This window comes from Papio anubis, chromosome 14 (genome assembly GCF_008728515.1).
Source record: "Papio anubis isolate 15944 chromosome 14, Panubis1.0, whole genome shotgun sequence".
Taxonomy (NCBI): Eukaryota; Metazoa; Chordata; class Mammalia; order Primates; family Cercopithecidae; genus Papio; species Papio anubis.
This window is the reverse complement of record NC_044989.1, coordinates 42,967,025-42,985,129: the sequence shown is the minus strand read 5'-3', so window position 1 is coordinate 42,985,129 and position 18,105 is coordinate 42,967,025. Positions and strand designations below refer to the sequence as shown.

Below are 18,105 nucleotides of genomic sequence, written 5' to 3'. Positions count from 1 at the left end.
GCCATCTCTACTAAAAATACAAAAATTAGCTGGGTGTGGTGACGGATGCCTGTAATCCCAGCTACTCTGGAGGCTGAGGCAGGAGAATCGCTTGAAACAGGAGGCAAAGGTTGCAGTGAGCTGAGATCGCACCACTGCACTCCATCCTGGGAAACAGGGCGAGTCTCCACATCAAAAAAAAGAGAAAGAAAGAAAGTGATGGCTTTATGGTCTGAGCAAAGAAAAATACCCCACTGTATTTCTCTATACATTCACAAACATACCCATTTCCTATATAAAGAAAATATGAACATCTCCTATGTACAGGAATATGTAGTTTTATTAAGCTTTGCTTTATTGAGCTTTACAGATTCTGTGCTTTTTTAAAAATTGAAGCTTTGTGGCAACTCTGCATTGAACAAGTCTACTGATACCATTTTTCCAACAGCACATGCTCACTTAATGTCTCTGTGTCACATTTTGGTAATTCTTACAATACTTCAAGCTTCTTCTTTATTATGTCTGTTATGTTGATCTGTAATCACTGATCTTTGATGTCACTATTATAATTGTTTTGGGCCACAAGCCACGCCCATGTAAGATAGTAAACTTAATCAATAAATGTGTGTGTGCTTTCTTGAGGGGAGCTCTGAAAAAACTTTTTTTTTTTTTTTTTGAGACAGAGTCTCGCTCTGTTGCCCAGGCTGGAGTGCAGTGGCCGGATCTCAGCTCACTGCAAGCTCCGCCTCCCGGGTTTACGCCATTCTCCAGCCTCAGCCTCCCGAGTAGCTGGGACTACAGGTGCCCGCCACCTCGCCGGCTAGTTTTTTGTATTTTTTTAGTGGAGTCGGGGTTTCATTGGGTTAGCCAGGATGGTCTCGATCTCCTGACCTTGTGATCCGCCTGTCTCCGCCTCCCAAAGTGCTGGGATTACAGGCTTGAGCCACCGCGCCTGCGTGAAAAAACGTTTTTTAAATAAAAAAGTAAATGCTGTGTGTCCTCTGACTGCTCCAGCGACTGTCCTTTCCCTGTCTTTTTCCCTCTCCTTGAGCATCTCTATTCTCTGAGACACAACAATATCGAAATTAGGCCAATAAATAACCCTACAATGGCTTGTAAGTGTTCAAGTGAAAAGAAGGGTCGCACATCTCTCATTTTAAATCAAAAGCCAGAAATGATGAGCCTTCATGAGGAAGGCGTATTGAAAGCCAAGAGAGGTTGCAAGCCAGGCCTCTTGCACCAAACAGTTAACCAAGTGGTGAATGCAACTTGGAAAAATTCTTGAAGGAAATTAAGAGTGCTACTCCAGTGAACACATTAATGATACCAAAGTGAAACAATCTTACTGCTAATAAGGAGAAAGTGGCCTGAATAGAAGATCAAACCAGGAACAACATTCCCTTAACCCAAAGCCTAATCCAGAGCAGGACCCTAACTTGCTTCAATTCTATGAAGACTGAGAGAGGTGAGGAAGCTGGAGAAAAAAAGTTTGAAGCTAGCAGAGGTTGGTACATGGGGTTTAAGGAAAAAAGCCATCACCATAAACATAAAAGTGCAAGTAAAGCAGCCAAGTGCTGATGTAGAAGCTGCAGCAAGTTATCCAGATCTAGCTAAGATCACTGATGAAGGCAGCTACGCTAAACAACAGATTTTCAATGTAGACAAAACAGCCTTATACTGGAAGAAGATGCCATCTAGGACTTTCATAGCTAGAGAGGAGAAGCCAATGCCTTCAAAGCTTCAAAGGACCTGGTGACTCTCTCGTTAGAGGCTAATGCAGTTGATGACTTTATAAGTTGAAGCCAGTGCTCATTTACTATTCCAAAAATCATACAGCCCTTAAGAATTATGCTTAATCTATTCTGCCTATGCTTTATAAATAGAACAACAAAGCCTAAATGATAGCACCTCTGTTTACAGCGCGGTTTACTGAATATTTTAACCTTGCTGTTGAGACTTACTGCTTAGGAAAAAAAATCAAAATATGGCTGCTCATTAACAAGGCACCTGGTCACCCAAGAGCTCTGATGGAGATGTACAAGGAGATGAATGTTGTTTTCATGTCTGCTAGCACAACATCTATCATCCATTCTGGGATGGATGAACAGATGGATGAATGAATGGATTCATTCCTTCATTCATTCATTCAAGATAGAGTCCTGCTTCGTCATCCAGGCTGGAGTGCAGTGACATGGCAGTGAGTATTCATCTAGTGGAAAAAACACTACATTTGGAGTTTAGATCCCATCTCTGCTACTTTCTAGCAATGTGACTTTGGGCAAATTCTTTAACCTTCTTGAGCTTCTACTTTTTCCACTCCTAAAATGTAGGTTGTAACATTTACCTCATAAAGTGTTTGGAAAATCAAGTGATATAAAGTACATGAAAAGAGGGAGGTAGAACAAGATGATCAAACAGAAGCCTTCAGCAATTGTCCCTGCTGAAGGAACACCAAATTGAAGAACTACACAAAAACGCACCTTCATAAGAGCCAAAAATCAGGTAAGTGATCACAGTACCTGATTTTAACATCATATTAAGAAAACAGGCACTGAAGAGGGAAGGGAAGAGGGAGGGAGAAGACAGTGATTGTGAAGCTTTGCATTGGAACTCAGTGCTGCCCTGACACAGTGGAAAGCAATACGAGGCAGAACTCAGCCAGTACCCACAGAAGGAGCATTTAGGCCAGCCCTAGCCAGAGGGGAATAGCTCATCCCAGCAGTCGGAACCTGACTTCTGGCAAGCCCTTCCACTGTGGGTTACAGTGCTCTGGGTTCCTAAATAAACTTGAAAGGCAGTCTAGGCCACAGGGACTGCAATTCCTGGGCAAATCCTGGTGCTGTGCTGGTTTTGGAGCCAGTGGACTTGGGGAGCATACCATCTAGTAAGATACCAGCCAGGGCTGTTAAGGGAATGCTTGCACCACACTTCCCCCAACCTCGGGAGCACAGCTCGCAGCTCTTACAGAGACTCCTTCCTCCTGCTTAGGAGAAAAAAGGATAGAGTGAAGAGGACTTTCTCTTGCAACTTGGATACTGGCTCAGCCACAGTAGTATGGGGCACCAGGCACAGCCATGAGGCCCCCATTCTAGGCCCTATCTCCCAGATGACATTTGAAAACACACTCCAAGCAGGAAGAAAACCCACTGCCTTGAAGGGAAGGACCTAGTCCTGGCAGAATTCACCAGCTGCTGACTAAAAAGCCCTTGGGCCCTGAATAATCAGCAGTGGTATCCAGGCAGTACTTGCTGTGTGCTTGGATGAGACTCAGAGACATGCTGGCTTCAGATGTGACCCAGAACATTCCCAGCTGGATGGCTATGAGGAGAGACTCTTTCTGCTTGATGAAAAGAGAGAGAGGAATAAGAAGACTTTGTTTTACAACTTGGGTATCAGCTTGGCCCACTGGGGTAGAACACCAGGTAGATTCCTAAGGTTCCTGACTCCAGGCCCTGGCTCCCAGTTGGCATCTCTGGACCTACTTGGGGCCACAGTGAACTCACTGCCCTGAAGGGAAGACGTCTGGCTGGATTTGCCACCTGCTGATTGGAGAGTCCTTGGGCCTTGAGTGAACACAGGTGGTAGCCAGGCAGTGATCACCATAGGCCTTGAGTGAGCCCCAGTGCTGTATTGGCTTCAGGTCTGACACAGAGCAGTCCCAGTGATAGTGGCCACAGAGGTGCTTGTGTCATCATCCTTTCTCCAGCTCCAGGCAGCTCAGCACAGAGACAGAGTGTCCATTTGTTTGAGTGAAAGTAAAAGAAGAGTCTCCACTTAGTAATCCAGGGAATTCTCCCAGATCTTACTCAAGACAACCAAGGCAAGAGACACAGCATCACTGGGCTGGAGGTGCCCCCTAATGCAGGTGTGGCTGCAATGACCAAAGACTTAGATTGCAACACCCAAATCCCTTCTAATAGTTGGAAAGCCTTCTCAAGAAGGATGGGGACAAACAAGCCCAAACTGTGAAGACTACAACAAATACCTAACTCTTCAATGCCCAGACACTGAAGTATATCCACAAACATCAAGACCACCCATGAAAACGTGACCTCACCAAACAAACAAAATAAGACACCAGTGACCAATCCCAGAGAGACAGAGATATGTGTCCTTTCAGACAGAGAATTCAAAATAGCTGTTTTGAGGAGGCACAACAGAATTCAATAATAGAATAAAATTAAGAAAGATGTTGAAATAATTTAAAAGAATCCCATCAGATAAAATTAAGAAAGAGATTGAAATAATTAAAAAGAATCAAGCAGAAGTTCTGGAGCGAAAAATGCAATTGACATACTGAAGAACACATCTGAGTCTCTTAATGAATTGATCAAGCAGAAGAAAGAATTAGTGAGCTTGAAGACAGGCTATTTGAAATACACAGTCAGAGGAGACAAGAGAAAAAAGAATAAAAAGCAATGAAGCACACTTAAAAGATCTAGAAAATAGCCTCAAAGGGGCAAAGGGATAACAGAAAACTTCTCAAACCTAGAGAAAGATATTAATATTTAAGTACAAGGAGGTTATAGGACATCAAGCACATTTAACCCAAAGAAGACTACCTCAAGACATTTAATAATCAAACTCCAAAGGTCAAGGATTTTAAAAAGATCCTAAAAGTAGCAAGAGAAAAGGAACAAATATCATACAAAGGAGATCCAATATATCTGGCAGCAGACTTCTTAGTGTAAACCTTACAGGCCAGAAGAAAGTGTCACAATATGTTTAAAGTGCTAAAAGAAAAAAAAAACTTTTATTTTAGAAGAGTATATCCAGCAAAAATATCCTTCAAGCATGAAGGAGAAATAAAGATTTTTCCTAGACAAACAAAAGCTAAAGAATTTCATCAACACTAGACCTGTCCTACAAGAAACGCTAAAGGGAGTTCTTCAATCTGAAAGAAAAAGACATTAATGGCCGGGCGCGGTGGCTCAAGCCTGTAATCCCAGCACTTTGGGAGGCCGAGATGGGGGATCACGAGGTCAGGAGATCGAGACCATCCTGGCTAACGCGGTGAAACCCCGTCTCTACTAAAAAAAATACAAAAACTAGCCGGGCGAGGTGGCGGGCGCCTGTAGTCCCAGCTACTCGGGAGGCTGAGGCAGGAGAATGGCGCAAACCTGGGAGGCGGAGCTTGCAGTGAGCTGAGATCCGGCCACTGCACTCCAGCCTGGGCAACAGAGCGAGACTCTGTCTCAAAAAAAAAAAAAAAGACATTAATGAGCAATAAGAAATGATCTGAAGGTACAAAGCTTACTGGTAATAGTAAGCACACAGAAAAACATACAATATTGTAACAGTGTAATTGTCTGTAAACTAGTCATATCTTGACTAGAATGACTAAAATATGAAGCTATCAAAAACAATAACTACAACAACTTTTCAAGAGACAGGCAGTATAATAAGATATAAATAGAAACAACAAAAAGTTAAAAAGCAGGGGATGAAGTTAAAGTGCAGAGAGTTTCCATTAGTTTTCTCTTTGCCTAATTGTTTGTTTGTTTACACAATCAGTGTCAAGTTGGCATCAGTTTAAAATAACAGGTTATAAGATATTTTTTGCAAGCCTTATGGTAACCAGAAATCAAAAAACATACAACAGATACACAAAAAATAAAAAGCAGAAAATTAAAATATAACACCAGAGGAAAAAAAGCATACAACAGATACACAAAAAATAAAAAGCAGGAAATTAAAATATAACACCAGAGAAAATCACCTTCACTAAAAGGAAGACAGGAAGGAAGAAGGAAGAGAAGACCACAAAATAACCAGAAAACAAATAACAAAATGGCAGGATTAAGTCATTGCTTATCAACAATAACACTGAATGTAAATGGATTAAACTCTCCAACCAAAAGACACAGAGTGGTTGAATGGATTAAAAACAACAATAACAAAAAAATAAAAATAAAAATAAAAACAAGGTCCCATGATCTGTTGCCTATAAGAAACACACTTTACCTATAAAGACACACAAAGAATCAAAGTAAAGGGATGGAAATATATATATATTCCATGCAAATGGACACCAAAAAAGCAGGAGTAGCCATACCTACATCAGACAAAATAGATTTAAAGACAAAAATTATAAAAAGAGATAAAGAAGGTCATTTTTATAATGACAAAGGGGTCAATTCAGTAAGAAGGAATAACAATTATAAATATATAGGCACCAAGCACTGGAGCACCCAGATATATACAGCAAATATTATTTGCACTACAGAGAGATAGAGAGAGAGAGACCACAAAACAATAATAGCTGGAGACTTCAACACCTCACTTTCAGCAATGAACACATCATCCCGACAGAAAGTCAGTAAAGAAACCTAGGACTTAATCTGCACTGTAGACCAAACAAACCTAATAAATATTTACAGAACATTTCATCCAAAGGCTAAAGGATACATATTCTTATCCTCAGCACATGGATCATAGGACAGACCATATGTTAGGCCACAAAAACAATCTTTAAAAATTTATATAAAATAAAATTATATCAAGTATCTTCTCTGGTCACAATAAAATAAAAGTAGAACCCAATAACGACAGGAATTTTGGAAACTATACAAACACATGGAAATTAAACAATATGCTCCTGGGCCAGGTGCAGTGACTCATACCTGTAGTCCCAGTACTTTGGAAAACCTGAGTCAGGAGGATTGCTTCAGCCCAGGAGTTCAAGAGCAGCCTGGGCAACATAGTGAGACCCTGTCTCTACAAAACAACAACAATAACAAAAACAAACAAGCAAAAACACAATATGCTCCTGAATGACCAGTGGGTCAATGAAAACATTAAGAAGGGAATTTTAAAATTTCTCAAAACAAATGATAATGGAAATACAACATACCAAAACCTACGGGATATAGCAAAGGTAAACTAAGAGGAAAGTTTATAGCAAAAAGAGCCTTGATATGGTTTGGCTGTGTCCCCACCCAAATCTCAACTTGAATTGTATCTCCCAGAATTCCCACGTGTTGTGGGAGTGACCCAGAGAGAGGTAATTGAATCATGGGGGCCAGTCTTTCCTGTGCTATTCTCATGATAGTGAATAAGTCTCATAAGATCTGATGGGTTTATTAGGGGTTTCTGCTTTTGCTTCTTCCTCATTTTCTCTTGCTGCCACCATGTAAGAAGTGCCTTTGGCCTCCTGCCATGATTCTGAGACGTCCCCAGCCATATGGAACTGTAAGTCCAATTAAACCTCTTTTTCTTCCCAGTCTCGGATATGTCTTTATCAGCAGTATGAAAACAGACTAATATAAGCCTACATCAAAAAAGTAGAAACACTTCATATAACCTAACCAGTGCATCTTAAAGAACTAGGAAAGCAAGAGCAAACTAAACCCAAAATTAGTAGAAGAAAGGAAATAATAAAGATCAGAGCAGAAATAAGTTAAATCAAAATGAACGAAACAATACAAAAGGTCAATTGAACAAAAAGGTGATTTTTTGAAATTATAAACAAAATCAATAAACCTTTAGCCAGACTAAGAGAAAAAGAGAGAAGACACAAATAAAATCAGAGATGAAAAAGGAGACATTACAGCTGATACCACAGAAATTCAGAGGATCATTAGAGACTATCATAAGCAATTAAATGCCAACAAATCGGAGAAATGGATACATTTCTAGACACATACAACCTACCAAGACTGAATCATCAAGAAATCCAAAACCTGAACAGACCAATAACAAGTAATGAGATCAAGGCCATAATAAAAAGTCTCCCAGCAAAGAAAAAAAGGCCAGGACCCTATGGCTTCACTGTTTATAAAACATTTAAAGAAGAACTAAAACCTATCCCACTGAAACTACTCCACAAAATAAAGGAGAAAGTAATATTTCCAAATTCATTCTGCAAGGCCAGTACTACCCTGATAGCAAAACCAGAAAAAGACATATCAAAAAAAGCTACAAGTCAATGTCCTGATGAACACTGATGCAAAAAGTCTCAACAAAATACTAGCAAATTGAATTCAACAATACATTTAACAAGTTTATCCATCATGACGAAGTGGGATTTATCCCAGGAATGCAAGCATGCAAATCAATCACAAATCAATCAGTGTAACATATCACATCAACTGAAAGACAAAAACCATATGATTATTTTAATTGAGGCTGGAAAGCATTTGATAAAATTCAACATCCCTTCATGATAAAAATCCTCAAAAAACCAGGAATACAAGGAACATACTTCAACACAATAAAAGCCATATATAACAGATCCATAGCTAGTGTCATACTGAACAGGGAAAAACTGAAACCTTTCCTCTAAGATTTAAAACAAGACAAGGATGCCCCCTTCCACCACTGTTATTTAACATAGTACTGGAAGTCCTAGCTACAGCAATAAAACAAGAAAAAAAATAAAGTCATCCAAATTGGAAAATAAGGAGTCAAATTATCCTTGTTTGCAGATGATATGATCTTATATTTGGAAAAACCTAAAGACTCCACAAGAAAGCTACTAGAACAGACAAATTGAGTAAAGTTGCAGGATACAAAACCAACATACAAAAATCAGTAGTATTTCTATATGAAAACAGTAAACTATCTGAAAAAGAAGTGAAAGATCTCTACAATGAAAACTATAAAACACTGATGCAAGAAATTGAAGAGGGCACCAAAAAATGCAAAGATATCCCATATTCATGGATTGGAAGAATTGATATTGTTAAAATGTCCATACTAACTCAAAGCAATCTACGGATTCAATGCAATGCCTATCAAAATACCAATGATGTTCTTTGCAAAAATAGAAACAATAGTCCTAAAATGTATATGGAATCACAAAAGACCCAGTATAGCCAAAGCCATCCTGAACAAAAAGAACAAAACTGGAAAAATCACTTTATCTGACTTCAAATTATACTACAGAGCTATGGTAACCAAAACAGCATGGTACTGGCATAAAAACAGACACACAGACCAATGGAACAGAATAGAGAACCCAGAAACAAATCTATACATCTACAGTAGAAACTCATTTTAAACTCATTTAAAACAATGTTGCCAAGAACATACATTGGAGAAAACATAGTCTCTTCAATAAATGGCACTGGGAAAATTGGATAGCCATATGCAGAAGAATAAAACTAGACTCCTCTTTCTTGCCATATACAAAAATCAAATCAAAATAAATTATGTACTTCAATCTAAGACCTCAAACTGTGAAACTAATAAAAGAAAACACTGGGGAAACTTTCTAGGACATTGTTCTGGGCAAATATGTATTGAGTAATATCCACAGGCACAGGCAACCAAAGCAAAAATAGACAAATGAGATCATATCAAGTTAAAAAGCTTTTGCACAACAAAGGAAACAGTCAACAAAGTGAAGACACAATGCACGGAATGGGAGAAAATATCTGCTATCCATCTGACAAGGGATTAATAACTAGAATATACAAGGAGCTCAAACAACTCAATAGGAAAACAATCAAATAATCTGATTAAAAATGGGCAAAAGATGTGAAAAGATATTTTTCAAAAGAAGACATACAAATGGCAAACAGACATTTGCAAAGGTGTTCAACATCACCGATCATCAGAGAAATGCAAATCAAAACTACAATGAGATATCATTTAGCCCCAGTTAAAATAGCTCTTATCCAAAAGACACGCAATAACGAATGCTGGCAAAGATGTGGAGAAAAGTGAACCCTTACACACTGTTGGTAGGAACCCTCATACATTGTTGGTGGGAATGTAAATTAGTACAACTACTATGAGAACAGTTTGGAGGATCCTCAAAAAACTAAAAATAGAACTACCATATGATCCAGCAATCCTGCTGTTATATACCAAAAGAAAAGAAATCAGCATATGGAAGAGATATCTGCACTCCCGTGTTTACAGAAGTACTATTCACAGTAGCCAAGATTTGGAAGCAACCTAAGTGTCCATCAACAGACAAATTGATAAAGAAACTGTGGTACATATACACAATGGAGTACTATTCAGACAAAAAAGAATGAAATCCTGTCATTTGCAACAACACGGATGAAGCTGGAGGACATTACGTTAAGTGAAATAAGACATGCACAGAAAGACAAACTGTGCATTCTCACTTACTTGTACTAAAAATTAAAATAATTGAACTCATGGAGATAGACAGTAGAATGGTGGTTATCAGAAGCTAGGAAGGATAGTGGTGGGGGGTATGATAATGGGTACGAAAATATAGTTAGAATGAATAAGATGTATTTGATAGCTAACAGGGTGACTACAGCAACAATAATTTATTGTACATTTAAAAATAACTAAAAGAGTAAAATTGCACTGTCTGAGACACAAAGAAAGAATAAATGCTTTAGGTGATGGATAACCCATTTACCCTCATGTGATTATTAAGCATTACATGCCTGTATCAAAATATTTCATGTATCCCATAAATACACACATCTGCTATGTATCCACAAAAAATTAAAAATAAAAAAATAAAGTACATGAAAATTTTCAATCATAAGATCAATTCTGTAAGGCAAATGTCATCTGTATTCTACAGATCTATAGAGGAGAAAACTCATACAAAAAAAACCATGTGATTCACCCAAGGTCACACAAGAAGCAATCAGAGGAGTAAGGAATTCATCCTATCTGATTCCAAACACTCAGATTCCCCTTTTTCCCCCCATGGCACAGACAAATTCTGTCTCCCCTGCTGCCCTCTCTTTGGGGTTTTCTGACATGGAAAGGTTTTCCAATAATGGCTCTTCTATCCCTGCTGGCCTAGGCCCTCACCTACTCACAGCCACTTGGAGTTAACCAAGTAGGGCAAACACAGTAGGTGATACCTGGTTTGCTAGCAGTAAAAATGTCCACAGTGGAGGAAATGGAGGAGATGGGACTGGAAACCACAATGACAGCATACGGCACACTGCTGGACCGACATCCTACGGAGAAAGGTTGAAGTATAGAGAGACTGGCAAGGCACTGTGCAGATCTCTAATTTTGAACCTTTATTCTTTCTATCATTACTGACTCCCTGCACTGAGCACTGAGGCTTCTTGTGTATGCAGATTTCTTTCTTTCTTTCCTTTTTTTTTTTTTTTTTTTAAGAGACAGGATCTCACTCTGTTACCCAGGCTGGAGTGCAGTGATACAATCATAGCTCACTGCAGCCTCGACCTCCTGGGCTCAAGCAATCCTTCTGCCTCAGCCCTGCCCGCAAGTAGCTAGAACTGTAGATGCATGCCACTACACCCAGCTAATTTAAAACAAAAATTTTTTTAGAGTTGGGGTCTCACTATGTTGCCTAGGCTGGTCTCAAATTCTGGGCTCAAGTGAGCCTCCCGCTTTGGCCTCCAGAGTAGCTGGGATTACCAGTGCAAGCCACCACTCCCCCTATGTATATATATTTCATCTTCACCTTTGGAGTTTAGGTTCTATTAGATTGGTCACAGGGCCTGTGTGTGGCCCTAGAGTTTCCTTAATAGAGCATACAGAGTTCTGACTATCTGCACCCAGTCCATACCAAGGCCTTTCTTTAAAAGGTCTCTATCAGGGCCAGGAAAGACAGTGATTTTCGGAGAGGAAATAAGAAGCTGTCCATCTTTTTTTTCTAATGCCAAGCAAAATCCTTTCTGCTAGCCCAAATTCACAGACTCCTTTCCCATCATCAAGAACCTGCAATGCAAAGGTAGAGGGTGAGTGGAGGAGACAAGCCATTGAAGTGGGCAGGCAGCCCTAAAACTAAGAGGCCTAAACATCTCAGCAGCCCCAGGTTTTGTTTCCAATTCAATTTCTTCTGCCCATAACATTCTGTTTGGTATGCTCATCTGTCTGACACGCTGATAATTAAGTAGCAATGCTAATTGATTTTATTATTGGATCACACAGAACAAGGCTTTCCCATGAGTTTGTATCTCTCTATTTCAGTATATGATGGTAATAACTATCTCATGAAAACTATTAGTAGAACATTATTTCCAGTACTTTGAGTTCATCTTGGAAACTCTGATTAATCAGGATCCTATACCCTGTGGAAATAGGAAACAGGCCCATTATCCCAATGAAAAGGTCCATTTGTAAGCAAGAACGTGGGCACTTTCTAACACGTGTGCCTCTGTTACACTCTGGTTTCTCAGCTCCATGATGCTGGGGCTGGGGGGACTCTACAAGCACACTTCCCCTTTGCTGTCTGGCTCTGTGTCATACCAGCAGGGCGCTAGAGGGATCCTGCAATGCTGGAGCAGGGAGGTAGGACCTGCTCAGTCCTGTTCCTGTCAGTGTCCCTCCAGGTAGGTGCAGCAGCTTGTCCCAGAACCACCTCATCCCACCTCCTGAGAGGTACCTGCACTGGCAGGGCAGTGCCCTCTCCTCCAGGTTGGGTTCTGGCTCTGAGGCCCTCCTTGTGCTTCTGGGTTGTGATAAGCCCAGCTTCTTCCTTGTGCTCTCCCAACCCTGAGAATGGTGGCTGTTTCCTGTGCCTCCGCCCCATGTTCTCTGTTGATTTATTCTGCCCTCCAATATCCATCATATTGATTTCTTTTATGAAATTAGCTGTTGAAATAACTTATGTAGTTTCTACTTTGCTGATAGAACCTAATACAGCACATTTGAGAGCCACGATTTCATTCATAACAGTGGTTAAACGGGAAGATGCTGCAATCAGTCACATCTGAGTGGGAATCTCAATTCGTCTCTGTAGTGCCTGGTAACTTTGGAAAATTTAATTCACTTCTCTAGGTCTCATTTTTCTCAATCATTTCCATTGATACAATTAATAAATATTGAGAATCTACTAAGTACCAGGTACTATGCTAAGCACAGAGATACAATGATGTATAAAACAAATTCCCTAACCTCCCAGAACTTCCTGTCATGTGAATTAAAGAACTCAGTAAGGGAGTTAACACAGTGCCAGGCACATGTCATCAGCCTTCCTCTCCATCCCATGACAGGAGAGCAAATACAAATGGGTCTTAAAAAAGGAAGTGTTTCAGCAGCTAAGTCTCTTCAGAAGATAAGATGGGTCTTTCCCCCAAAAAGGCTGAAGGTCTCTGTCTACAAAAAACCAAGGATTCACTGTGTGCCCTGCTATTCCTTCTGTTCAGAGCAGAGAAGTAATGACTCTGTGGCAGCACTCATTCAGAGGGAAATGAAACAAAGCAGCCCTAGAGAGGGAACACTACAAAGTGACATTTTAAATAAATTCCGGAAAAACAGGTACCTGTGATACTGAGGAAACGGCAACAGAAGAGGTATTGCAGGCCATGACTGGGATCCAGAATGACCACAGAGTGTAAGTGAAAGAAGATACCAGAAAGCTGCTATGCTAACGTCGGTCACAGTGACAGTCGTGTGTGTGTGTGTGTGTGTGTGTGTGTGTGTGTGTGTGATGGGGTCTCTGTCATCCTGGCTAGAGTGCAGTGGCACGATCAGAGCTCACTGTAGCCTCGACCTCCTGGGCTCAAGCGATCCTCCTAGTAGCTGGGACTACAGACATGCGCCACTAGATAATTTTTAAACTTTTTGTAGAGACCAGCCTGGGCAACATAGAGAGACCCTGTCTCTACAAAAACGATCCTCCTGCCTCAGCCTCCCAGCGTGTTGGGATTACAGACATAAGCCATCAGACCTGGCCCACAATGACAGTCTTTTTACCAAAAAGAATATATACGTGTGTGTGTGTGTGTGTGTGTGTGTGTGTGTGTTTCAGGACTTACTTTATACTTTCTACAGCAAGATTATATGCCTAGAAAGGCCAGGGAGGTGGTATAATGGAAAAGAGAGATTCTAGATTACATTCAAGCCTGAATCTAAAGGTTGTGGGCAAGAAAAGGCTGAAAAGAAGTACATCCAATCTTCACATTTTGACACACTCTTTCCGCTGTCTAGACATCAGGCATATTGTGTCAAGGATGGCCAATGTTCTCATTAGCAAGGAAGTGTTTCTTAAGACTTCTGGGTAGTTAAATTATTGAAAACCATATCTTAACACATTGATAACCTATAAATGCATACTCAATTCCTCGCCCTCACTGTTTTACACATTTTTGACATTATTGTGAACATCAAAAGTCATAACGGAGAAAAACAACCATAGGAAATTATTATTAGAAGGTTTATTCCACATCCTTGCTCTGGGGCCTCATTATAAATAATTTACTGTCACGTAAGGAATTTAGAGTTCCAGAGGCATGAAAAGCCTGGAGAGAGTTTTATTCATAAATAAATGCCAACATTTAAACAATAAAGACAGTTTCAAAGTCCAGAACTACTGAAATGAACAATATATACTGCCTGGATGATTTATTATGGTTGTGTTTATAGTCCAAATGGGAAGATAATTCAATTCCACCTGGAGAGTCATTATATGGCCAAGCCCAAGAGAAGTACTTTGGATAAGAGGTGATATTTCTATTTTTCCATTTCAAGCAAATTATTATTTCTGTATTTAGGACATCACCCAGGCAATTCCTTTCATGACATGTAGCACTCTTGAGCAATTAAAAACATTTATAAGGTAAAAGAAGTGACAAATGCCAAATTCAGAATGACCCATGGAACACTGAAGAACCCCCAGAGAACACTGATGTCTCAGACATAAGGCAAAATAATCCCTTCTGCTCAAGAAAACTTAAATGAGCAGTGAGTACGCATCACAACAAGAACATTATTACCCAGCAGAAGCAATCTGCTAAATACAGATTTCATCTCCAAAAACGCCTCCTAACAGGAGATGGGAGCAAATAGGTACCTCCTGATGGGATGGAGAACTATCCCTTGGCAAAATGTGGCATATGGCCATATTCCCCCTTATTCCTCAACCACATACTTCAATCATGGAGCACAAGAACATATTTATAATATATTCTTGGATGTGGCAGACACATGTCTGAGTGTGGAGGCACTCTGTCAGAACAGCCTCCAGAATTCCTGGGCTTACATACCATCCAGACCATTGTGATGACTATAGTTTCTTTTCCCCAGAATGCTCAGAGATGTGTGATTTGGAGTTGTTAGCATCCGCTTGGTAGTTGGGGTTTGCAGGCTTGGTGTAGATCGAATTACATTAGGTTTCTTTGCAGGATGGATCTCTGATGGGGGGAAAAAGGTTTTTCAATTCAGAACATGATATTAAAAATCTATGTGCACTTACATTGGCTAATAGGCACACATCTTATTACTTAATGAGCTGAGAGTCAGTTCCTCCTGAGCCAGCCAAGGACTTGCATAATGAGTCAGCTTCAAGTGGTGTTGCCATGGCTTTGCTTATCAAGTAAGCTGGGTTTTCCCCTGCTGGCTGGGGCTCTGAGCCTCGGGTTGTGAATACAAGCAAAAACAAAACAAAAAGCCACTTCAGAAGGTCACATACAACATGTGATTTACTAAGGGAATAAGGCATCTGACTTCTCAAGATATTAGACATCAAAAGGCTATCTGGAGAGGTAGCCTTGGGGCGAAGAGGGTAAAACACCTCTGTGCTCTGTCAAACCAGGCACCATGTCAGGTATGTGAGCTTTCTGAAAAACAAGATTCCTCCTCTGGCTCTGTAACCAGACAGAGTATGGGACCAGGATCAATTACTTGCAGCCTAGAACATTTTGATATAGATGAAACCTGAAATCAAAGTCCAATAGTCAAGAGGTAGATGAAATGCTTTATCTAAGGATATATCACAAAACTGATATATGCATGTTTAACAAAAGTATATTGTTGTTAGCCATACAGCCCAGAACTACTTGCTCTTATTGTAGATGGACAGAAACCGTAACACTGTAGGCACTGGATTTAAGAACCTCAGTTTACTACTAAAGCTGGGCAACCTTTTTCTAAAGCTTAACCAGCTCACCGATTCTCAGAGTCATCATGCAGCTGGCCAACTACACACAAGCCATCCTGCCTTCTCACCCTTTCACTGAAGGTAAGGGCTGAGATATCGCCCTTATTTACTGGAATTTAGGAAAAGCCATTGGAATTGTTAGAATTACTACATCTCTGGTCAAAGTCCCCATATTTGCCAAAATTTAGAAATGGCTTAAATACTGCCACCCAAAAAAGTGAATTTTTTTTCTCCAACATGACAGGACAAGTTTGTCAGCCTTGCGTTTCATTTAACCTCCACAGCCTATGCTCCATCCACACCAGACAAGCTGCTTTCAAGTCCTTGGACTCAGTGAATGAAGCCTTTGTTCATCTGGTTCTCTTGGCCTTCTGAGGGAGGAGAGTATGCTTTTCCTATTTTTCTTTTTCTTTCTTTTTTTTTTTTGAGACGGAGTCTCGCTCTGTCGCCCAGGCTGGAGTGCAGTGGCCGGATCTCAGCTCACTGCAAGCTCCGCCTCCCGGGTTTAGGCCATTCTCCTGCCTCAGCCTCCCGAGTAGCTGGGACTACAGGCGCCCGCTCCCTCGCCCGGCTAGTTTTTCGTATTTTTTAGTGGAGACGGGGTTTCACCGTGTTAGCCAGGACTGTCTCGATCTCCTGACCTTGTGATCCGCCCGTCACGACCTCCCAAAGTGCTGGGATTACAGGCTTGAGCCACCGCGCCTGGCCTTTTCCTATTTTTCCTATTTATTTGAATTCTAAATATCTTTTAAGTCTGAAATTAACTATTACTTTCTTCAGGTAGGCTGCCCTAACGCTCATTAGAAAAAATTCCCTCGCTGGCCAGGTGCAGTGGCTCACACCCGTAATCCCAGTACTTTGGGAGGCCAAGGTAGGCAGACTGCATGAGTCCAGAGGTTTGAGACCAGCCTGAGCAACATGGTGAAACCCCATCTCTACAAAAATTTTTAAAAATTAGCCAAGTGGGCCGGGCGCGGTGGCTCAAGCCTGTAATCCCAGCACTTTGGGAGGCCGAGACGGGTGGATCACGAGGTCAGGAGATCGAGACCATCCTGGCTAACACGGTGAAACCCCGTCTCTACTAAAAAATACAAAAAATTAGCCGGGTTTTTTTTTTTTTTTTTTTTTTTTTTGCTACTCGGGAGGCTGAGGCAGGAGAATGGCGTAAACCCGGGAGGCGGAGCTTGCAGTGAGCTGAGATCCGGCCACAGCACTCCAGCCTGGGCAACAGAGGGAGACTCCGTCTCAAAAAAAAAAAAAAAAAAAAAATTAGCCAAGTGTGGTGGTGCACACCTGTAGTCCCAGTCATTCAGGAGGCTGAAGTGGGAAGATCACCTGAGCCTGAGCCTGAGAGGTGGACATTGCAGTGAGCCGAGATGGAGACATTGTACTCCAGCCTGGGTGACAGAGTGAGACTCTATCTCAAATTTAAAAAAAAAGAAAAAAGAAAAAGAAAAAAACAGTCCTTCCTCCAAGTGCCCAACACATATTACCTGTAATTCTTTTATAGGATCTAATCCTTTGTTTTATTATTCTTACCTGCTTGCTTTCCCCACTACACTAAGAATTTTGAGGGCAAGGTCTTAACCATCTTGGTGTTCCCCAAATCACTTAGTACAGTGTTTTCAACATATAAATACTCATAAATAGACTGTGTAGGGATGTGGTTCAGCTAGTAAGAACAGCACAGTGTGGGCCTATCTGGCAGATATAGAGACCAATTTGCCCACAGTAGGAGCACACAATTATTCATGGAAAGACTAATAATGTTATATTCTTTCTTCTTTTGTTTTCTTTTTTTTGAGACAAGGTCTCAACTGGTCGCTTGGGTTGGAGTGTGGTGGCACAATCTCAACTCACTGCAACCTCTGCCTCCTGGGCTCAAGTGATTGATCCTCCCACCTCAGCCTCCTGAGTAGTTGGGACCACAGGCATGCATTACCACACCTGCCTAATATTTGTATTTTTGGTAGAGACAGGGTTTTGCTATGTTGCCCAGGCTCAAACTCTTAGAATCAAGCAATCTGCCTGCCTCTCAAAGTGCTGAGATTACAGGCATGAGCCACCACGCCTGGCCTATTCTGTTTTTTTGTGATCAGAAACTTTCCCATGCAAAGTGAGAAGGGGCATCTAGGAGTCAGTTCTGCCAGGGAATACAGACAGCACTCTTCAAGGACATTACCACCATTACCTAGGTCATGCCTACAATAACCATGTGACATTTTCAGGGGATATCAAAACAACTCTTTAACCCCTGAAAAATAAAGCAAGAAATGGCTGGGCGCGGTGGCTCATGCCTGTAATCCCAGCACATTGGGAGGCTGAGG

The 18,105-nt window shown here is 40.9% G+C and overlaps 1 protein-coding gene across 10 annotated transcripts in view; it reads right to left on the bottom strand.

The window, feature by feature from the left end:
* The window catches only part of MTA3 (metastasis associated 1 family member 3), a 267,138-nt gene that overhangs the window by 14,940 nt on the left and 234,093 nt on the right, over positions 1-18,105 (bottom strand). For all 10 annotated transcript variants that reach the window (XR_001894059.2, XM_017947467.3, XM_017947463.2 and 7 more), the window contains one exon: positions 14,886-15,032. Coding sequence is in view for 9 of the 10 variants with exons in the window: in XM_017947467.3 (XP_017802956.1) it covers positions 14,886-15,032 (147 nt within the window). In the remaining variant the exon portion in view is untranslated. The remainder of the gene's footprint in view (positions 1-14,885; positions 15,033-18,105) is intronic.